At 42.0% G+C, this 23545-nt stretch overlaps 2 protein-coding genes across 3 annotated transcripts; both read right to left on the reverse strand.

The window, feature by feature from the left end:
- Positions 1 to 443: 443 nt before the first annotated feature.
- On the reverse strand, positions 444 to 15877 carry LOC108931696 (isocitrate dehydrogenase [NADP], mitochondrial-like). Of its 2 annotated transcripts, XM_018747667.2 has the most exons (11): positions 15695 to 15877; positions 11114 to 11205; positions 5537 to 5702; positions 5269 to 5429; positions 5002 to 5145; positions 2816 to 2952; positions 2177 to 2328; positions 1735 to 1847; positions 1317 to 1414; positions 1087 to 1179; positions 444 to 799 (listed from the first exon to the last, which is right to left on the reverse strand). In XM_018747667.2, exons 1-11 carry the CDS (start codon positions 15798 to 15800, stop codon positions 718 to 720), a joined length of 1344 nt encoding a protein of 447 aa, XP_018603183.2. In that variant the 5' UTR covers positions 15801 to 15877; the 3' UTR covers positions 444 to 717. The 2 variants fall into 2 exon arrangements, with proteins under 2 accessions (XP_018603183.2, XP_029109542.1); XM_029253709.1 differs by lacking the exon at positions 11114 to 11205 and having other exon boundaries at positions 15695 to 15775.
- Positions 15878 to 16704: 827 nt separating this feature from the next.
- Positions 16705 to 23345, reverse strand: LOC108931697 (retinol dehydrogenase 13). Its single transcript, XM_018747669.1, has 7 exons — positions 22986 to 23345; positions 21792 to 21932; positions 21109 to 21300; positions 20782 to 20943; positions 20017 to 20133; positions 19429 to 19633; positions 16705 to 17356 (listed from the first exon to the last, which is right to left on the reverse strand). The coding sequence occupies exons 1-7, from the start codon at positions 23065 to 23067 to the stop codon at positions 17263 to 17265; spliced, it is 993 nt and encodes a 330-aa protein (XP_018603185.1). The 5' UTR covers positions 23068 to 23345; the 3' UTR covers positions 16705 to 17262.
- Between the last annotated feature and the right edge of the window lie 200 nt (positions 23346 to 23545).

Here is a 23545-nt window from a genome sequence, read left to right on the forward strand (position 1 = left end):
AGGCTTCAGCATCAGGTATCATCAGGTGGAATTCACCCAACTTGGTCTGAATTTCAGCTATTTTTTTGCAGCATGTAGTCTTCAAAGGACCAAACATATATTGTTCTCACCTTGTAACAGTCATAGCTTTTCCCAAGCAGAGTACAGGCCAGCTCAGGCCATACCAGTAAAGCCCAGAGATATACAGGAAATCTTTTGCCTCCCTGTGTGTGCTGTTTAAGCTTTACACAGGCTATACAGCTGTCTTCTGTGAATGGAAGTACTGAAAGGAATGGTAACTGGGCATTCTTATTTTGTAAGCTTCCCCACTTTTGGAATTTGACTAATTTGTGTGCACTGGAATTAGTTACCTGTAAATTTTCAGATGCTTAAATTTACCTTTAAAGATCTTTATTAAATCATTTCTGTGAAGATGAGTATAAATAGGCAAAAAGGAACCAAAGTTTTTTTTTTTTTTTTTTATTGAAGTCATGATTACAGCTACCTTTCCTCCTGAGTTGTTCCAACCATAAATTGGACAATAGGAGAGCAGTATTTTACCAAAAAAAATCCTTAATAGGCAGCAAGCATGTGGATGAACAGTATATCCAGATGCAAACAGTTTGTATTTATAAAACTGTACTACTGTCAGCCAGAAACATATGGTTACCAACACTAAAAATAAGGTACAAAAGATCAATGGTGTGTCAGTCCTAAAACCACTTTTGTTTCTGCCGTTCATTTACAAAGGGCCTTATCCAAGTTGGTCTTGAGGATATCCAAGAAGTCTTCAGTATTGAGATAGTCTTTCAGTTTACAGCTGTTAAAGACAGAACTGAATATTAGCAAATGTTACTGAACTTCAGCACTACCTTCAAAAGCAGCTATACTATGACAAGTATCACGAAGGAAGCGAAACACTCCCTTTGTTGCCCCTTAGAGATGTAGGAAATTAAATAGCTGAAGCACAAATACTAGTCTGAAATAAAGTATCTCACAGTATTTAGATAGGCAAAGTACACTTCCACATTTAGATATGCAAATTGTAAATATACGACTACCCGTTGGGCTCCCATACAAGTGAGGAAATAGCAGGGAGAAGCTCACGTGGCTAAGCCATGGTTGCATCGTGCAAGATCTTTAGTCATCACACCACTCTCCACGGTCTCCACACACACTCTTTCCAGGCTTTGGGCAAACCTGCAAACCATTGCAGATGTAAAATACATCAACTTCTATACAGCAGAGGTGTGGGGGAAAAGTGTAGAGAGCCTGTAAAGCAGAAAACATGCGTTCCACAGGAATGAAATGATTCCATTTATTAAAACAGTCATTACCTAATCAAGTCATTATTGCTGTCCAGTTTGCCACGGTGCTCCAGGCCTCTGGTCCAAGCAAAGATGCTCGCAATGGGGTTAGTACTGGTTGGCCTTCCCTGAAGTCAGACAGAGTGGTGTTGACATGCACTTTTAATAAACCCAAAGCTGTATGGAATGAGCTACGAAACAAAATAACCATCCTATCCACTGAACCATTCTTACTCTGTAGATTAAGTGGCAAACTGACTATCTGGCAACAGGTTAGTTCAGTAAAGGGTGCTGCTATGCCAAAACCCACAATGGAGGAATTCATTCATGTTGTGTCAACATCAAATCTGACTTTCCAGGTAAAAGTCAGGAGGTGGTGCAATCAAAGTGCAGTAACTTAAAGCCACTACGGTGGTCTTGTAACAAAAGATGACGGGAGTCCTCATACCTTCTGGTGTTCACGGTAATGCCGTGTCACTGTGCCATGGGCTGCCTCTGCCTCAATCGTCTTGCCATCGGGACATACAAGTACAGAGGTCATCAGTCCCAGGGAGCCAAAGCCTGCACAGAAACACCATGTGGGACCAAAAAAAAAAAAAGTCATAGGGTCTATGGTAATGCTTTTCAGCACTGCATCTGAACTCCATGGCACTTTTCATCTTAGGATTCCAGTTAAACTAAACTGAACTGAGGAATTCCAGCTGAATAAGACTGAACTTTTGATTTCGAACTTATGTGCAAGTTCTTCATTTGACATGTTAAGTGGGTTGTGTACGGACTGAAACAAAGTTCTCCCCAATGTTCCAGAGGAACCCTACTACACAGACAAAATCATGCATCATTACATTGTCTTACATAATTGAATAGGAGAAGGAAGAAAGGTTACTTACCCTGAGCCAGGATGTCAGACTGCACATCTCCATCATAGTTCTTACAAGCCCATACGAAACCCCCAGAAGACTTGAGAAACTGGGCCACCATGTCGTCAATGAGCCTGTGCTCATAGAAGAGGTTCAGTTCGTCGAACTTGGACTTATATGTCCTGAGGACAACCCAGAACAGGGTTAGCTCAAAACAGGAGGGAAATTAACCACAGGAACTGAATTGCCTTAAAACAGGGAAACCTCTCGAAATGTGGGATGGGGCTTTTTTTTTTTATTTTTAAAAAAAAAAAAAAAAAACCTCCAAATACAGATGTGATTATACACTTGTACAAAGACAACAGGGACATGAACAAGAAAAAGATGAAACTAACATTCACAGCATCAGTAAGCCATAGTTAGGGTGGCCATGCTTTAATACAAGAGGCTTTTTTTTTTTAAAAACTAAAACGTGATTGAATACACCCAAAACCAAATATAGCTAAATTTACAAATCAACTATAATTTTTGTAGAATACATCTTGATGTACAACGGTCAAGGGTCTATTATTTCCAGAAAAATATATTTGTTATACATGTAACTTAAAAATGGATACTTTTTTTTGCCCTATAATGAACATTACAATAAAGAACAGGATTTAAACTTACGCCTCAAAGACCTCTTGGAAGATGTCTTTGAAAAATCCATCGTAGGCTTTGAGGATGGTATTCTTTGTGCTCATGTAAAGCGGCCACTTCTTCTTAATGGCATACTGAAAACAGCAGTGTGCGAACCCTTTGATGGACTACAGGGGGAACAATAAGGTCACACTTTGTGAGTGTGTTTGTACATGCGCACACAAGTCACTACATCCTTGCCAGAAAAGCCCAATAGAGCCAGCATGCACATGGGAAGGAGTTCCCCAGTCCCATCAGCCAGGAGCATGTGACACTTGTCTTTACATGCAATAAGATCTCCAAATATTCCTCAGCACACAGTGTGCAGTGTTGCGAAATTAAACAAAGCTTGTGATGATGGCAATCTAACGTAGTACTAAAGGTCAGGGAGAACTCTCCCACACTGGTGACGGTTAGAAGAAGGTTAGCAAGAGCCAAAACACACAAATCACACCCTATTATTGAAAAATAGTTACAATTCCTACTCCACAGATTCTGCCTAACTATTACATTTCACAATATTACATCCCCTATTACATTCTACATTCAGGAGACTTTTGGAGAATAACCACTTTCAGAACTAAAAATTTGGGTAAAATGTACAAATTGTATCCACAACAATTATTGTATAACTGAGTTAGCTCATGTATTTAATTAAGCATAATAAGATACACTTCTGGGAACTTTGTTTTTACTACATAACCTTAAAAAACTTAAAGTATCAACTTAATTCCCTGTATTTTAATAAAGAGCAGGTAGGAAAATGGCTAGAACTGCTGCCTTGCAGTTGAAGAACCAAAGTTTTAATTCCACCTCCTGTTAAAGCGCCTCTGAACAAGGTACTTACCCTGAACTGATACAATAAAAACAAACCAAGTGTACAGATGGGTAAATCATTCTAAGTAGCATAAGACTGCATATGACTGAATAAAATGTGTCTAAACTACAGGGCTATGTCTAGACATGGATTAATTACATATACTGAAATTGTGGGTACTGACAGAGAGCGGTGAACTTTAGCAACATGTGAAATACTGTTTTACAGACTTACAAAATTCTATTGGCTGGATCAGCTTCTATGCGGCTTGTTTGTAGGTTGGCAATTGAAGTCTACAGTCTGCCAAAACCCACAATGCCAAGTTTTCTTTTAAAAAAAAAAAAAAAAAAAAGACAAAACTGCTTTTAAACACACACACACACACACACTTTCAGAACCGCTTGTCCCATACGGGGTCACGGGGAACCAGAGCCAACCCAGTAACACAGGGCGCAAGGCCGGAGGGGGAGGGGACACACCCAGGAGGGGACGCCAGTCCGTCGCAAGGCACCCCAAGCGGGACTCGAACCCCAGACCCACCGGAGAGCAGGACTGTGGTCCAACCCACTGCGCCACTGCACCCCCTTCCGCTTTTAAACAGATTTACTAAATCTGCCAGGGTAAAATGTCACCTTTTATGTGTGATCCAAACACACAGGCAGACTGAAACCACTTGTCCCAAGCAAGGTTACGAGGAGCCGGAGCCTAACCCAGCAACACAGGGCAGAAGGCTGGAGGGGGAGGGGACACACCCAGGACGGGACACCAGTCCATTACAAGGCACCCCAAGCGGGATTCGAACCCCAGACCCACCAGAGAGCAGGCACAGGCCAAACCCGCTGCACCACCACACCCCCTCCAAAGAGAAACAGATTTATAATTTTCAAAAAAAATTCCACAATTTTCTTAACGCCAAACTAAATCACAAAGGCACCCTGTTTTTAAACAGTTGACATGCTTTTTTAACCAGTCTTTCATATTTGATCCAAGTAGCAGATATGGATGGTAGTAGCATGCCCTCGGTGCTGATAACCAATGAAGGGACAAGCTTTTGTTTTTGCAAGGTGACAATTTTAACTGCCTTTTCTTAACATTGTGTTAATTTAGAAATGAAGGCTCTTTGTGCACTAATATTAAAGAGCAAACTATTAAACAAGGCTGGTGGTTATTTCAAGGGCTGTACCACACTTTTCATAGCCATGTATTTGGTAGAGCCCTACTGCGATTAGTATGGTAACCCCTGAGAACTGTCATAATCGCTACAACCTTGACTTGAACACTTACTGTTCACTTACCTGTGTGTCATCATTCCTTCTGGGTGGACAAGGTTGCACTACCTGATACATGAATACACACTTACTTTTTCTGTGTTGTACATGCCCATGCCACAGCCTCTCTCAGGGAAGTCAAACACCTCCCATTCCTGCACCTTGCTTCCATTTGCAGGAGTGAACACAAGCTTGAATTTCCCTGGTTCTTTCACCAGAAAATCTGTGGCTTTGTACTGGCAAAGATTGCAGAAAACACAGCATGAGTTAAATTGCTCTATCACCATCTTATCACAAAGATTTGATGACACACCAGTCCCCAGACATTAAAGCAATGTGCAAGAAAAAGTGTACAGTACCTGGTCACCAGAAGCATGTCTACCAATGGTGATAGGCTGGGTCCAGCCAGGAACCAGATGAGGGATGTTCTTGCAGAGGATGGGCTCACGAAAGACCGTGCCATCTAGGATGTTCCTGATGGTTCCATTGGGACTTTTCCACATCTTCTTCAAGCTGAACTCTAGTGGAAAACAAAGGACGGATGTATGACTGCCACTTCTTTTTGCAAAGTTGCTTTTATTTCACTATGTTTGAAGGCACTAGATAAAAACCTGGAAAGAAAGTTACCTTCAACTCTGGCCTCATCAGGAGTGATGGTCGCACACTTGACAGCCACATTATATTTTTTAGTAGCTAAGGCAGCGTTGATGGTGACCTGGTCATCAGTTCGATTGCGGTTTGGAAGACCCAGGTCAAAGTACTCAAGCTTCACATCTACATTGGGGAGGATAAGCTGTAGGGCAAAAAAAAAAAAAAAATTATATTTCAGAACATACTCCAGACACACACACACACACACACACATTTTCAGAATCGCTTGTCCCATATGGGGTCACAGGGAACCGGAGCCTACCCGGTAACACAGGGCGTATGGCCAGAAGGGGAGGGGATACACCCAGGACGGGACACCAGTCTGTCGCAAGGCACCCCAAGCGGGACTCGAACCCCAGACCCACCGGAGAGCAGGACTGCGGTCCAACCCACTGCGCCACTGCGCCACCCTATACTCCAGGCAGAAATAAGAAAAAGTTGATGTTTGTTAACTGGGCCAATACTTAACTGGGAAGCTGTTTATTTAGGACGAAGCTATTTAAAAAAAAAACCCACGTGTAGCCTACCCACTCAATTCTGGTTTTTAGGTTTTCACATGGGAGGTGAACTGGTGGTGTCTACAAAAAACATAACTTTGAGATGAGCCTCATGTAACTTACAAACTAGATATACGATTCTGACAAGGGTGCAGGAAGGTCCAGTTAGTATGTTGTTTCACTATACCGTTATTGTGAGCTTAGCCCTCCCATACAGCACACTTGGCAACCATAGCCCTTATGCATTTCCTCTCTTAAAAAAAGACCACAGTACAAACACACAAGAAAAATTATGCCATCAGAATCCAATATAAAAAAAATAGGAGAAATATTTAATACAGAACCAAATAACTCACAACATATTTTAAGAACAACAAAGAAAATACACAACTTAGTACCCAGGTCTTTCCCTCCCCCCCCCTCAGTGTATGGTACCTCAGATGTTGGCGAGCTTGTTGGAGCTCAGCTGTTCACCTTGTACATCTTGTCCAATAGGCAAAATGATTTCGGTGCAGTACTTTTTTGGGGCCCTGCTCATTTTCTGACTTCAATTTAAACAAACCAAACAGTTTACTTCACAATGTAAGGAGTCAATCTCCAACGGTCAACAAGCTTGGTCTTCCCTTGCAATCAAAGGTTATGGATCAAAACCCGGTCACCATGTACCCTCTGATCATAGCATTGTCCCTTTCCTTCATTTATCTTCTCTGCCATACTCTCAGCCAACTGATAGGCAGCTTGAAGCTCACAGTACATATTTTTAACATACCTCAGAAATGATCTGGTGTAGGTGCTGTCACTTGAGACTCCAAATGCCACATCTGCTGGCAACCTGGCTTCTCAACCAAACATGAGAAAATATGGAGAATAACCACTTGACTCATTCAACATACAATTGTATGCATGCACAAGATGGCTGGTGTGTTTACTCCATTCCCTTTTGTCCTGTGTATCAAGGGTCCCAAGCATGTCAAGCAGGGTTCTGTTGAACTGCTCAGGCTAGGGACTACCCTGAGGGCTGTAGGGTGTGGTTCAACATTTCTTTATGCCAAGCATGCTCAACAGCTCATGGATGAGGCAACTCTCAGAATCCCTGCCTTGATCAGAGTGCACTCACTTTGGTAAATCACAGTGAACAAAGTATTGCTCCCACAGAACGTTAGCGACTGTTTATGCCTTTTGATCCCTGGTTGCAAGCACTTGCGCCATCGTATGTGGTGATCTGTAACTACGAAAACATTGCAGATGTTTCTGGAATCAGGCTCAATCATCAGAAAGTCCATATAGATGAGAACCATCAGTCCATCACTGATGATGCAACAATTCTGCAGCTCTCTTAGGCAGTGTCTTCCTCTGAACACACCTGAGGCAGCTCTTACAAAAGCTTTTGTGCAAGGCCAATAGGACCTCTCCTGTATTAGCCCATAGGTCTTGTCAAACACCTTTTACAGCCAGATCTGGACACACAAGCAAAACTGTTTCTATGTGCTCCACTATTCTGACTGCATCTCCAGTCAACTCTAGTTTCAAGCACATATAGCCATCATATGGATACTGCTCCACACTGAGGCTCAAATCTCTAGTCACTCGATAAGGGTCAAAAGCAAGTGCTTCAAATACTGGTCATAAAAAGAACGATACAACAGAGTAGCCTGGGACCCGCTATCAAGCAAAGCTTTGGCTTAAATGGACTCAATTTGCACAGAGAGCAGCACTGGGTCCAACTAAACTCTCTGGCAAATTAGGATGCGACACCTTGTGGAACATGTCTTCTCCGGGGCCCCTAGGAAGTTTCCTGTTAGCTGCCTTACTTCCAACAGAAGTTTTCACTTTTCTGAGGTTTTCTAGGTTGGGACACTTGTTGGAAATTACCATCTTCACCACACTTATAACAAAAGATGCCAACACAATACTGAGGTTTGGGAACACCCTCCATTCCACATGCACAGGAGTTCCCTGTAATCTTCTGATTTAGGTCCTAGGCCATCTGTTGCGGCATGCCATCAGATGCAGCTAGAGGCAGAAAACAGCCTGGCAACCTCAGTCTTCAGCCCTCAGAATGCTTCCCTGAACCTCTCTATTGCCTGACCATTCCCCACTACCACAAGCGGTGCGGCAGGCTCTGGCTGCACCGGTACAGGAGAGGGTGTAGCACACTCCACACACCTAACCATAGCTGGAAGAGCAGCATTCTTCACACTTAGCCTTGCCAAGATCATCTCTTCTTGCACATCACAAAGCAACTCAGTGAAGCTTGGAGGAGGTTTGAGTTTATACGTCATTCTGATGCGAATGGCAACAAGGTCATGAGACAGAGCGCCTCCTGCAACTTGTTCAGTGCCAGTTCTGTCCATGTCAGCCACTTCAATTCCACCTTTATAATGAACTGCACGCAACAGCTTATCTAGACGGAATAAGTATGCTGACAGTTTCTCACATTCTTTCTGGAATGTGCTATGGAACTTCACCACGAGATCAGCTGCACTGTCTGTTGTTCCAAAAGCTGCTTCCAGAGCTTTAAGATAATCATTAGCAGTGACAGAGAGATTACTGACTCTCAAACACTGGACAATGTCTGCGGCTGGCCCTTTAAGACTCTCAGCTATCCTGAGCTTCTTGAAAATATCCAAACACTGCCACTCATCCAGCATGTGGGTGGGCTGTTCAGCCCAGGCATTGTACTCTTCCTCTCCAGCTGGAGTTGGTTTCATACCAGAGAACAAGCGAAGTTTAGGATAGCCTGGTCCATCCACATGCATGGCTTGACATTTTCCAACAAGTGAGGAGATGGCATTCACAAGTTCTGTGTTCAAGTCCAGAACGATAGGTGTTGCTGGAGTAGGGCCAAGCCAGCCTGTGACATCAGCTAAAGTCTTCCCTTCAGTTGCTAGGAATGACAGTAGCTTAGTCTGGAAAAACTCCTTTTTCCACCAAGTATAGAACAACCTTGGGTCTCACTAACATCAACTACCCAGGGTCCCAACTCACTTCCAGCTGCTAAGTGTTCAGCTATGGTAGCCTTAGTCATGTCACTAGCAGTTTCCACTAGAATTAATTGACTTACCGTCATGTGTTAAACACCACCCTCTTATTTTACAGTGCTCAAATATTTTCACCCCATCCAGTACCTCGTAAATAATCTCAGCAACTTCAAGAGAAGCATCACTAAGCACAATAGCTTTCCTTATATCACACTTCAGTGACTACAGGGCTATAGCTACCTCGGTTAGCATTACGTTTCCCCTCTTACATAAATACACTCACAAGAACAGAAAAACAGTAAACAGATCCCGGACGAGCCCCCCACGTGTAACCCACCCACTCAATTCTGGTTTTCAGGTTTTTGCATGGGAGGTGAATTGGTGTCTACAAAAAAAAAAAAAAAACATAAAACTTTCAGATGAGTCTCATGCAGCTTACAGACTAGATATATGATTCTGACAAGGGTGCAGGAAGGCCCAGTTAGTATGTTGTTTCGCTATACCGTTATTGTGAGCTTAGCCCTCCCATGCAGCACACTTGGCAACCATAGCCCTTATGCATTTCCCCTCTTAAAAAAACCACCACAGTACAAACATACAAATAAGAAAAATTATGCTATCAGAATCCAATATAAAAAAACTGAAGAAATATTTAATACAGAACCAGATAACTCACAACAACATATTTTAACAACAAAGAAAATACACAACTTAGTACCCGGGTCCCCCCCCCTCCCCCTCCCCTCAGGCTATGGTACCTCAGATGCTGGCGAGCTTGTTGAAGCTCAGCTGTTCACCTCAAGGAGGGGAAGGAGAAAAAAAAAATAATTTTTATTCACTGCCCCTGAAACTCTCCCAACAGTTGACAACCAGTCCTCCAATTCTCTTTTGCCAATGAGGGAAGTGTGGTGGCGAATCCCGGGCCGGAACTCTGTCCACATGCAGCTCACCTAGGATCCCTTGTCCTCGTGTACCAAGTCCCAGACACTTATGTTGCCTCAGCTTTTCTCGCAACTTCTCTCAACGAGGTAACCAGAGTTAACCAACCAAACTTGCTTCATTTTCTTTCCCGGAGTTACCGTTTCATATAACACCGCAGTCTATTAACTTGATAAATAATGATAATTAATAATCAAACTTTTCACACACAGTTCTCTGCACCACTTCGTCTTCCTCTCGTCTCTTAGCCCATCTCCCATTTGCACTGATTGGCTCATCTTGCCCAAATGACAGGAAAAAAAAAAACCTAACAATACAAGTGCTATTCCCCAAAAAAAAAAAAACAACAACTTAAAAAAAACCCATAAGCCTTTCCATATTAATACAAACTATTATACATCAGTAACAAACTGACCAACAGAGAGCACTAACACATCACATGACGAAATGTAGCGGGGGCTACTCTTATTTTTGACACTGGTCATTCAATGGATACTGTGACTGCTAGATGGCACCTATGATGGCACCATATGTGGAGTGTGGACTGAATCACTCTAACAAACAGGTGTATTCAAACAATATAGCAACTTTTTATCTCTTTCCCCCCCATTCAGTCATTTCAGACACCAAAAAAAACAGAACACTAACTACAGAAATATCATAAATCAGAAACTTATGAGAGAAAACTGAAGTGCTAAATCCAGTTACACATGTGACAACAGCAAGAAGAATGGACATTACATGAACAGAGGAGATCCCAAAAAGACTCAAATTCCTCCATCGTTAACTGCTAAATTCTTAATATTTGATACAGACATTAAATTGAACTATAGAATAAGCATTTTTCCTCTTTTCCCACAGATTTTTTTCCCCCCAGAATTTAAGTTTTTTTGTTGCTCAGTAAATGAGCAGTTTTAGACCTTTTTAACTCTTATTATAAACTTAAGCAAAGGATGTTAAAGTGCTAAATTGAAACATGGGAGAAATAATGAGCCTACATGAGGGGCTCTACCACAAGCAACTCATAACACAAGTATGCTCTAAAACCCCAATTCCAAAAAAGTTGGGACAGTACAGAAAATGCTAATAAAAAAAAAAGGGTGATTTCTCAGTAAGCAGCTCTTCCACTGAAGCACCTTTTCTTTGATGAATTCCCAGATGATGCGAGCCATTTCATCCCCATCCATTTCCACCACAGGCTGGGCGACCTTGATGCGCCTGTCCCCATCTGTATGACACAAAGAGACAGACCACTAAGCAATAATTAACTGTTCTCAAACAGTCACGCAACTGAAATGAGCAAGTGGGCTTATTGCTCAAGTTCTTTTGATTCTCAGTCAGCCCTCGACATCACTTTTTCCACTGGCCACGCATTTATCACAAGGTCAAAATACAAGTGACATTCTAATAAGTTATTGCTAAACTCCCTACACTGTGCACCTCAATCAATTTTAAGATTCAAATTTAGGTTAAGAAATAACACATCAAGGAGGAAGTAACCTGACAGAATAAAGAAGTTCAAAATTTAAGATGAAACCATAAAAATTTGGTATATGTGAGCTTGACGATATACAAACTGAAAGCCTGTAGTTTAGTCATTTTCATTAACCGCTTGTTCTTGTCAGGGTCACAGAAGTCGAAAGCCTATCCCAGAATAACTGGGAGCTAGGCAAGGAGGGGTACACCCTAGACAGGATACCAGTCCATCACAGGGTAGCCACACAGGTGCACACGCACACACACGAGCACACACAATGGGCTATTTAGTGTCACCAATTCACCTGAAGTGTGAACTCTGTCTTTGGACTGTGGGAGGAAACCGCAGCAGCAAACAAAACCCACACAAACGCAGGGAGAACATGCATACTCCACATGAGCAGAACTGGATTTGAATCTATACCCAAGTTCTTTGAAGAGGCAGCGCTACCCACTGCACCACTGTGCCACCCTAAAGCCTCTAGTTACATTCATAAACACTAAAAGGAAGAAGGAAAATGGGAATTCTCACTGCTCTCTACATAAACTACCGCAAAGCGCAGTAACAAAAGTACAAATAGTACAATTACACCTATTAAGTTCAATTTAAACTATTCTTTTACACAGTTGCTAGAAGATTTAAGACTGAAAATGGTTCATTAAATAGAAAGCAGGCGTAGACACGCGGGGGGGGGAACGGTATTTATAAAGGAAAAGTCACTCAGCAGTAAGTGGTTACTTACTGTCATAATGGCTTCACTAAGACTAACAGAAAACGGTTTAACTCAGTGACATTCCAGTCTGGCAACATTCAGGACCATGAAGAGTATACACGCCACAATGCGAATAACCCAATATCTGCCCACTGCAAACACACATTCAAACAGTATGTACTCATGCCCCTTGTATACTAGATAATATTAACACATAATGTATCATATCTGTGTTACTGTCCAACCAGTGGACTTTGACGGTCCTAGAACATGAAGTTCATGCTGTCCTTAATCTCTGGAGCCTTCACTCCCAGTGAACCACTTGTACTGAACTGTGGCAACAATGAATATCATAGTGCTAAGATGCTCTTCAGATTGTAAAATTATGCAACAAAAAATAAACTGAAAGGTGGGGGCAAGCTTTGAAAACACGTGTACCTCATATTAGGAATGTCAGCGTTACAAATTTTTGAAGACATCAACATTTACCAGTTAATTACATTTTCTTCATCGCTGTATTTTCTGAAATTTCTCTGTTGTAGAGAACAAATACCCTGCGTCAGCTTCCTGCCCTATCGCTGACAGAGTCCACGTGTACCAACTGTTTAACTCAGCCAGGATTTCTAATACACATATCACACAACACACCCTCTTTTACAACAAGATGACGCAAGACAATCTTCCTGGCTGCTATGACTATGATAAGATGCTTCTTACATTATTGCTTGCGCTTTGCATTTGTTTACCCAAATGACTTTTCTTTCAACAGGGTCCAATGGGTACAACTTATCCTGTCCTGTATTATCAGTGCACGATTAACCTTTAACTGGTTTAAAGCATTTCAACATATTGAGATCTACTGCTGAGTATCCCTAGAACAATACCTTCTAGAAAAGGCTGGTCCTTAGAAGTATTATGGCTGGCTGCCTGCAATACTTTGCTGAAGCTTACTGTAACAGGGGTTACTGAGTGCTGACTGGTGGTGAATATAAGATGGAGAGAAAATTCATTCAATCAGGTATCTTGCAACTGGGGAGAAAGCAAAAAGACTAATATAGACGGTGAGTGAAGCTATGGTGAGAGGAAGAAGGGCCACCTGAGTTTTACTCTGGGGGGGGGGAAAGGTTAGGCACCTGGTTAGTTCTGGATCAGAAAACCAGCATCTGCAAGAGATCAAGTTTTAGTTTGTGTATAAATAAATCGCTTGCTCCATGTGAAGATAGAAAGTTTGCTGCATTGTAACACTCATCTGCATAATAATATCCAACTGAACTGGGGATGTGCAACCGCAGGACATCTACTGGAGGATGCTCTTCAACCAATCATTTGAGGGTGGTGCTCAATGGAGTTTGTCACTTCTGATAATGCAGACTGTCACACTAAGGGACACAGATTCTGCTGCTCCAACTCAGAGAGCACAGTATCACTATTCAGAGACAGCAGCTGACGATGCAGATCCAGTCCAAACAGACCGGTGGAACCACTGGGAATTGGGACGCCTTCTCAGCAACACCGGAGACACTGTACCACAGTGGGGCAGACAAAGTTATTAGACAGCAACAGTTTTACTAGAACTATTAGTTACAAATGGCTCACATAGCTCAACGCTCCTCTTTAGGGCCTTGAGAAACAAGTTTTGCTGCATTTTCTGTGCCAAACCTGTTCCTAAGTCCACAGGGGCAAAAGACACGCCACGCTCTACACCTACAGTGGCACAAAGAAGCTGGTTGACAGCAGCCAAGAATTCCGCATCGATGACACTTAATTAAGATGCAACCATTTTCAACAGCTAAACATTTTCAGGGGAAAAAAAAAAACAAAAAAAAAAAAAACTTGGAAATATTTTGATAACAGTGCTATAGAAATAAAGTTACAGCAAACACTCAGATCAAAACCTTTTTTATTACCAACCTCGTTAGGTCACCAACAAGGTCTACTGAATAATTTAACAATACATCACATGTCAGCTGTGCTCAGACTAATAACAGGATTTAGACACATATGTGTGGATGGCATGGTGGCACAGCAAGTAGCGCTGCTGTCTCACAGCGCCTGGGTGGTGTGAGAGAATTTGGGTTTGATCCCCACTCAGTCTGTGTGGAGTTTACATGCTCTCCCCGTGTCTGTGTGGGTTTCCTCTGGATGCTCTGGTTTCCTCCCACAGTCCAAACACATGCTGTTCAGGTTCCCCCATAGTGTGGGAGTGACACAGAGTGTGTTCCACTGATGTATGGATGAGTGAGCCAGTGTAAGTAGTGTATCTAGCAGTGTAAGTCACTGCGGTGAATAAAGTGTGTGGCTTGATAACACTATGATAGAGTTCACTGGAAGTCACTTTGGAGAAAAGCATCTGCTAAGTGAATAAATGTAATGTGTGGCCCATTGATTGTCACTCTTCTGCCAGAAAAACTACTGAATCAAGACTAACTGCTGCAGGGTAAGAATTTAGATCGTCTTTTTTTATTTTAACCTGTCTGCAGCTGCTCCAATTCACACGACACGAATTCTGTCCAAAACGACTTTGGACCGCAGTCCACACGAGCAATAAAAAAAAAATAAAAAAATCTCCGGAGTCCACATTTCAATTGCGAAACATAAATGAAGGCGCCCGAGCCGAGCGCGAACTCTCCACCGACACAAAAGGAAGTAAACAATTTAACTGGAAATATGATAACACTGCTGAACTTATCTTCTGAAATGTGTAACGAAAAAAATGTGCAAAAGCACGCAGATCCAACTCGGGCAAGTGGAAGACAGTCAAGTCCAAGTTAGTTTGTATCCGCCACTCCACTCGTTCGTCCACGCGAAGTAACGCAACGCAACAGCCTCGCGAGCTGCGCGCTTCACTGCGAACACGTTATCTGCAGGCCGCTGTTCTTACAAATAATGTCATTTTGGTCGCACCTGGGTTCGTGTAGCAGTAGAGCCCCCCCCCCTTTCTTTTTTTTTTTTTTTTTTTAAAAATACAAAGCAAGCGGTCCCAAGTGGAGCAGAGTAACGGCGGCAGGCAGGTCGCTGTGCAACAGCCCGCGACTTCGCCACTTTTTCATTAATAAATAAACTGTAACACATTTTCATGTTCCTAACAGTAAATTACACAGCACAAATATCTATGGTCCGAAGGCTAAAGCTCGTCTGTTGGACAATGTAATTATTTTTCTGGATCAATGAATGAATTGGTCAGTCAGGTTGTTGTTGCGACGCGCGCAGTTTAACCGAAGTTCTAAATGCATTATTCAACATTTACAAGCTCTTACAAACCGGTATAACATATATAGGAAACAATTATATTCGTGTGGTATTTTTTTATCGTCAGAACTTCTTGGACACAAGGAAGAGCTGCCACGCTGTCCGGCAGCTGACGACACAATATCTGTTCGCTCACAGGATAATAATTCACTTCACGGACATTCATTCATTGCCGCTCTCTCTGCACGGTTTTCGAAACTAACTGGTTATACTATATATACGCGTGCTAAACTTCCACGGGCGAAATTACGGCGAATTACTGTGGGGGGGAAAACTCACAGTTCCTCGTTTGCAGGCTGTGGGTGGAGGCGGTAACCCCCAGCACAGCGGGATTTTGGGGAAGAGCCCTGGAGAGGGAAGCGAACGCCTTCAGGTATCCGGCCATGTTGGGCGATGAGCTGCCACGTGAGATCCGCTCCGAACCGAAAGAGCCGCGCGCGCCAACCGCGCCTCTCTCCTGTTGCCGACTGTTAAAGCGCTACGCGCCCACGTCACATTGTGTTTTTTTTTTTTGTGTGTGTGTCCAGCGAGGTTTCTGTTTCTGCATTCCTCGTTGAGGAAACGATTCCCCTTTCCCCCCATTTAGTAGTGGCTGTTTAGCTTAACTTTATGATATACTTTATAATAAAGCGAAACTTTATTTTATTAATTTCTTACATCACTCAGTCAAAAGAACATTTAAATTACAGAAAATAAAAAGCAGACCTCCAAAACTCTTATTTATTTAGGAATGGTTCTTTTTGATTGAGTGGACTATACACAACATTCGTCACCTGGTCACTTCCGAATTTCAACAAAATCTAAGATGTTATTTCCAGTTAGTCATGTTTGTCTGCTCTGGCTGGAGAAGGTGCAATATTGCGGTCAATCCTTTTACCCCTCATACAAATCATGCAGTGACTTAATTTGTCACGTACTAGGGGAACATAAATATATGCAATAGCACCCATTTGTGTTGTACAGGACGTTTCAGGATTGGCGGAACCATGGAAACGTGGCCCCCACCCTGCGTTCTAAAGCCTACTTGAAAGTTGTCTTCTAAGAAACTAATTCATTGTAATTTCACAGCACCATACATTTGTCATTCACATTGAAAGTATTCAGGTCAACAACATTTTGTCCGTTTATGTTCAGCTGCACTGGGCACCTGATGGGATTCAAACCTACAACCTATCTCCAGCTGTAATAATCTTAGGCATGATATTGTGGTGCACAGCACCATAGGTTTGGAAAAAATATTTCATGCAAGGATATCATTTTATATTAAAACAATGCTTTATTAAAAAAAAAAAATCAATATAAAATCCCAATCATGCCTATTAATATAATGGTAGGCTTATACAGCAAGCACACACTTGGGTTGTGAAACAAAAAATTAGCTTGAGCAATGACAATTGTGTACCTTAAAAAAAGACCTTAAGTGTATTTCATAATCAATTTCACTTTTTAAAGAAAAAAAGATCAAGCAAACATTTCAAACTCTGTATGTGTGTGTAGTAAAAGACAAAAATGAGAAGAATGTATTTTAGTTCCAACAAGTAGGCAAAAAGCTAATATACCACATAGAGCTCAAACTATTCCTCAGATTTGCTATTGCCATTTTTACTTATTCCTTACTGTACTGAGCCACTAAGTAACCATTAAGTTGTTGGCAGAATAATGTCCTTTGCAATAAGCAATTATAATAAAGCACAGCAGCAATCATACAATAACTCAAAATGATACATTCTTCAGTCTATGCTTTGTGTATGAAGTTATACAGTTCATGCTGATTTTATATTTGTCAACAAAGTGTCTATTATAAAAGAAAACACAAAAAACCAAATTATGTGGACTGTGCCATTTCTTTACAGTCCCACCATAGAAGAGCTAAGCTCCCACAGCCGCTTGGCAGCTTGATCATCTTGGGCCTGGGGGGCAGGCTTCTTGGGTGCACAGTCACTGCAACCAGAAGACAAAACACATGAGCAGTACTGCTCATTGAGAAAGCCATGCATTTAACATCCACTCACAGACAGTTTGCTGGGACAAGATCAGACCAAAAACAAAATCACAGACAGTGAACAAATCACTGGACAAACCACATGGGGAGAAAAATATATATAACACTGCTACAAATGCCATATAAAGCTGACAACCAGCACCCAAAATGTGAAATTTAAAAATAAAAAAAAATTTAATGGTTGAGTTTTAAAGGAACATGAGATAAAGGCCAAATAGATGATGCTTACATTTTGGTGCATTGCTGACAAAAACACCAAATTATTTAGTTTTTTGGGAAAAGTCTTTAAAACCAGGACAAAATATTCCAAACAAAGAAAAACTGACTGGCTGGCTTACAGAAGGACCTGAGCCTCCACCAGTCCAGAGTGTGGCAGATTGTTGAATTTCTTACATTTGTAAACTCTGTTGCTACTCTCCATATGAGTGGCATCCTTAAAAGATCTATATGCACACCATGCAATCCTCAAACATTTATTCAGTTAGACACTTTTTTTCCCCCCCAAAGTGACTTACAGTGAACATCCTCTGTAGTATTTCACCGACACCTTTTTTCTAAGGTGACAGACAACACAAGTACCTACAGTCAGTCAGTCAGTCACTCACTCACTCACTCATCTACACACCAGAGCAACACACAAACACACAATGGGCATTTTAAGAGTCACCAATTCACTTGAACCACATCTTTGACCTGTGGGAGAAAAACAGAGCAACGATAGGACGCCCACACAAACAGAACATGCAAAATCCACAGACTGAGCATGGATTGAACATTCTCTCGAATCACACAAGCGCTGTGACATAAGAGTGCTACTTGCTGTGCCACCACCATGCTGGCAAACAAGTGTCAAAGAACCTTACGCTGACAGCTAAGGATCTGCAGGCATCTCCTGTGCTTGATAAAATCTGTATTCTTGAGTGTACCATAAGAAAACCTCTGGAAGAAAGTGGTGTTGATGGGAGGTGACCATGGCGGAAATCCCTGCTCTCCAAAAAAAGATTGCCGTGTCTCAGACTTTGCTAAAGACACCAGGATCTTCCCCAACACTAACTGAGCAATGTTCTGTAGACAAATGAAGCAAAATTTTTAGATATATTTATGCAGCATTAGGTTTGGAAAGAACAGAACACAGCCTGCAACACCAAAACCTCATCACAGCTGTGAAGCATGGTGGCGTGAGTATAATGCTGTGGGGCTGGACAGCTGGCAGTCACTGAGGGACCAATGAATTCCAAGTTGTATTGGGAAATTCTACAGCAGAATGTCAGGGCATCTATCTGTAATGAAACCTCACAAGGAGCTGGGTCATGCAACATGACAATGATCTAAAAATCAACAGACTTCAACAGGGGAAAGTTATAAGGGTCCAGACCTTAACCCCTTTTAAATACTGCCGCTTGATCTGAAGCAGGCCATTCAAGCAAGGCGTAACAAAAATACAGCTAAAACAGTTTTTTTTATGAATGAATAGGCCAAAATACCTCCTAAATGCAGCACAGGTTTTATTAGCAGCTACATGGAGTATTTTGTTGAAGAGGTTCCACTACTTAAAGGCTGACATACTTTAGCATCAAACACATTGTTCAAACCTTTATTTGTTCAATAAAGATACAGCAATGCAAAATGTTACCTGCAGCATTTGTTAAATTCGACTTATGACTTAGATGAAGGTCATACCACATTTTAGGAGCAATCCATTAAAAAAAAAAAAAAAAAAAAAAAAACTCAATAGGTACACATACTTTTTCACAACTAAATTTGAGGTTTGTGAACCTCCTACAGCCACTGTATACATATGGCCATCTCTATGCACTACACACAACACAGGAAATCTATTATAAATGGTCAAATATAAGGAAAAAGTCAGTATTATGCAGCATCCAGTAATGGCATAGCAAAATATAAAATGGCAAAGTTTAAATTTATTTTACACTAAGGAAAAATGTCTCAGTACCATTTGAGTGTCTCAGCACAGGTTGCAGGTCACTGCCCAAGTATGAATACTTACCTGTAGTAGAGGCCACTATCGTTCGCAAGACTCTCTTCCACAGCACAGTGAATGGTGGTTTGAGCCCCCTCCCAAGGGGTCTTCATGAACACAATAAAGGGCAAGGAAATAATATTTTTCAACAGAGTGCTGGTGGGCATCTTGTGTCTCCAAAGTTCAGTACGGATCACTCCAGGATGCAGACAGTATGTCGTCACACCTGTACCTGAAAGCATCCAGCATAAAGCAAGCAGTTCATGTCTAAAACAAAATGGAATTCACAAATGGCAATAAACAAAAATGTTAATCAGAAAAAAGAAAAAAAAGTAGCACAGGAGGACATACTTGAACAAAACACATTAAGTGCATGCAACTGCAAATTAACATGAGCTCTCAAAGTTAAATCTATTTCTTAAGAGCCTTTCAGTACCTCACACAAAATTATATAAAGCACCAGAAACATTTTCAAAAATGCATTTTTATAATACAGGATTTTTTGTGTATTTCTTTAAAAATTGACAAATATCATGATTCCGAGTTCTGTATATAACATTGATGAAAATTAATTTTTGTTTTCCAGATTGCACAAAACACAGCAAGCCCACATACCTTTCAGTTGAACCGCTAACTCTCTGGTGAAAAGAATGTTAGCCAACTTGCTTTGTTGGTAGCTTTTCAGAGGAGTATAGTCTCGGTCAAGATTTATGTCATCAAAATGGATTTTTCCTGTTAAAAAAAAAAAAAAAAAAAACCACCACAATTATATAATGAAATATTTATTAGTTCTATAATTTCCAAGGGAAAACCCTTAGTTGTTTCATGATAGGAAATGCTTTTTTCTAAAATAAGGTGCAATGGGTTTTTTTTTTTTTTTTTTTTTTTAAAAAGGTAAAAACATTACCCAAGGAGGGTACCTGTGCTTCAGATACCCTATACTGAACTTCCCACAGTGTTTCACTTATACAGCAGAGCTATGTAAGACAGTTAGGCAATTTCCGCATTAAAACTACATGTCTTTGGACTGCAGGAGGAAACTGGAGCACCCAGAAGAAATACGCATGAACACTGGGAGATCATGCAAACTCCACACGGCCTGAGCCGCGTTCCAACCCATGTCCAAATGCGCAGCTCATCATGTTGTGAGGCATCAGTGTGACAGTGTATAAACATGCTACAAAACTACACTATATAAATTTACTAAACAGTTTAATACAGTAAAATACAAAACATTACTCATTGTTATGAAAATGCAGATACTTTTATTGTCAAATGTAACTAACTAATACAGAAAATGAAACATAAAAAATTCTCTATTAAAAGAACACGTAGTTTGCTTTAGAGGTAACATTTGCACTCAAAAAATGAGAAGCATGCCTTGTTCGTGAGCTAAACTTGAGACGTTAACGATACGACTTGGGGCCGACTTCTTCAAAAGGTCCATCAAGCAGTTTGTTAGCAAGAAGTGTCCCAAGTGATTGACACCGAACTGCATCTCAAAGCCATCTTCTGTTGTCCATTTGGGGCACATCATGATACCTAGCAGCAAGCACAGCATGGAAGAGTGTGTCAGGTTGAGGTATGCTACAACAGTTCATGTCCCTGGGTTTTTTTTCATACTGTAAACCATATGAAGATACTGAGCTACAAACAGCCCAACTATCAGCTCAGTCTATTTCACAATTATGGACCTTGGTTCAGTACCTGCATTATTAATCAGAATGTCGAGCCTCTTCTCATTTTCCTCTATGTCTTTTGCCAGCTGACGCACTGACTGCAGGGATGCCAGATTCAGCTTTTTCACCACCACATTTCTATTCCTACTCTTCTGCCTGATGTCCTCAGCAGCAGTGTCAGCCTTTGACATGTCCCTGCAGGCAATGATGACCCTCGCCCCTGCGCAAGTACATTCACACTCATTCATTAGCAGACGCTTTTCTCCAAAGCGACATACATCTCTCAGAAAATAGTTTGTGCAGTATATTAGGAGAAAGAGACATAGCTGCAGATGTGATTCTTAAGTACACTTAGTTTCCTTCACCATGTGCACCGACACTCATCACACAAGTAGCTGCATAAAATTTTACCAGAATATCAATGATTCCTAATCACCTTACTACTAGTTTTTTTTTTTTTTTTTTTGGAGATACATATAAACATTTACGTTACATTGCAGGAGCGGCTCTGTAAAGGACTGATCCGAGCATCATATGAACACGTATACCTTACGGACATGAACATTTATACCTTACGTGATCTTAAGAGATCACGGAAGTGAGTTCAGAAGAGATGACATAATAGTAAGTAGGCAGAGAGCTGTCACTAAGCAGCTCCCTTTTCCAAGCAGGCATACTGGAAAACAGATGTGAATCAGCACAATTACTTGCCTCTGCGTGCCAAGTCCAGAGCAGTTTCCTTCCCGATGCCAGTGTTGGCTCCAGTTATAAGGACAGTCTTTCCATCTAGCCTCACGCGGCTGCGGCACACGCCTCCCGCCAGCCAAATGCGAAGAGTCACCAGACCGACCCCTGCAAGACCATAGTAAGTGCAGGTTCAAGGTGGAAGGTAATGCAGCACATAGACTGACCTACCAGCTGCAGGACTTCTCTTACTAGAAAAACAGGTCATTGAAAGATCAGACCAAAACAAAGACACTTTTTTTTGTTTTGGGGTACATAAATCTCTAATCTTTCATTTACGTCACTATGTTATGTTTTGTCTCGGGGGGGGGGCAGGTTTGGCCTGTGCCTGCTCTCTGGCGGGTCCGGGGTTCGATTCCCACTTGGGGTGCCCTGCGCTGGACTGGTGTCCCGTCCTGGGTGCGTCTCCTCCCCCTCCACTCTTCCGCCCTGTGTTGCTGGGTTAGGCTCCAGCTCACCGCGACCCCACTTGGGATAAGCGGCTTCAGTCAGTGTGTGTGTGTTTTGTCTCATTACTTTATTGTTGAAGTTAACCAAATCACCACCACATTTTATATTTTGTAAAATTCTCAATACATGCACAGCACTTCATAACTCACTATAATATTAAGCACTAAATTACTTGTTTGAAAAATACATTTTTACATGGTCTTCATATTATTTGACCACGATTATCTGTCCATCCATGCAGTTTCAGTAACTGCTTGTCCTGCGCAGGGTCGTGGTGATTCGGAGCCTATCCCGGAAGCACTGGGCGTTGGCTGAGGGAGCTACGCGTAGCACAGGACAGACACACACACACACGGCATGAGCATTACCCGACCTCTTCAACTGCGTGTCTTCGAACAGTAGGAGGAATCGGAGCATCCCGAGAAAACCCAAGAGACGCGAGGAGAACGTGCAAACCCCACACAGAAGGAGCTGCGGTCGAATCCACGTTCTGTCGCACCACCTAAACGCTGCGAGGCGGCCATTAATAATCGCGCTGTTTTATTTACGAGTCCACAGCTGTGACAGCAGCAGACACGGTGGCGCCTTAGCCGCGCTGCTCTAGACCACTACGACTGCACCACCCGTGAACTTACATGGGTGAATTAATCGAGCATGGTAAATCGCCTTAAGTTAGACGGGTTGGTAAAGAAAAAACAACTAATAGGTTACCCGCAGCGACAGCGATGGCAAATCCTGTGGATCGTTCTTCCACAAAGTCTCTCAACATGTTGGCATAGTTCTGTACGGCCATGGCGGACGAAATTCTGCAGAGTTGCTGTGCGTTCAGATACTACTCGACTTTCTCCGTCCCGAGGTTACAAGCAACTAGCCGCTGATTAAAAGTTTGTGCAAAAGTTTACACAGTCCAACTGCAAGGGAAGGGTGGAGCCACACCGACGACCGCAGTCTCGGTGGACACGTCTGGACTCCTCCCGGTGCCCTCCCATGTGTCAGAGCGCTTGGGTTTACCTCCTCTAAACGCTCTCAAAGTATACTCTTTCATGAAGTCTTGGTGTGAATACAGATTATTATAAGTAGTTTACCAAATACGAGATCGCGTCAAGTCACAAGTGTATAAGAGTAGCTGATATGGACAATGATGAGGAAAACCTCGTTGCGCAGCCAGACCACCCACCCACCGGAGTGCTGGGAAAGTCCTCGGTGTTCTTTCGCAAAAAGTGCTGTGGAAATAATATCGTAATGCCCGGCGCTCTGGGTTCGGATGGGGC

Source organism: Scleropages formosus, chromosome 7 (genome assembly GCF_900964775.1).
Source record: "Scleropages formosus chromosome 7, fSclFor1.1, whole genome shotgun sequence".
Classification (NCBI taxonomy): Eukaryota; Metazoa; Chordata; class Actinopteri; order Osteoglossiformes; family Osteoglossidae; genus Scleropages; species Scleropages formosus.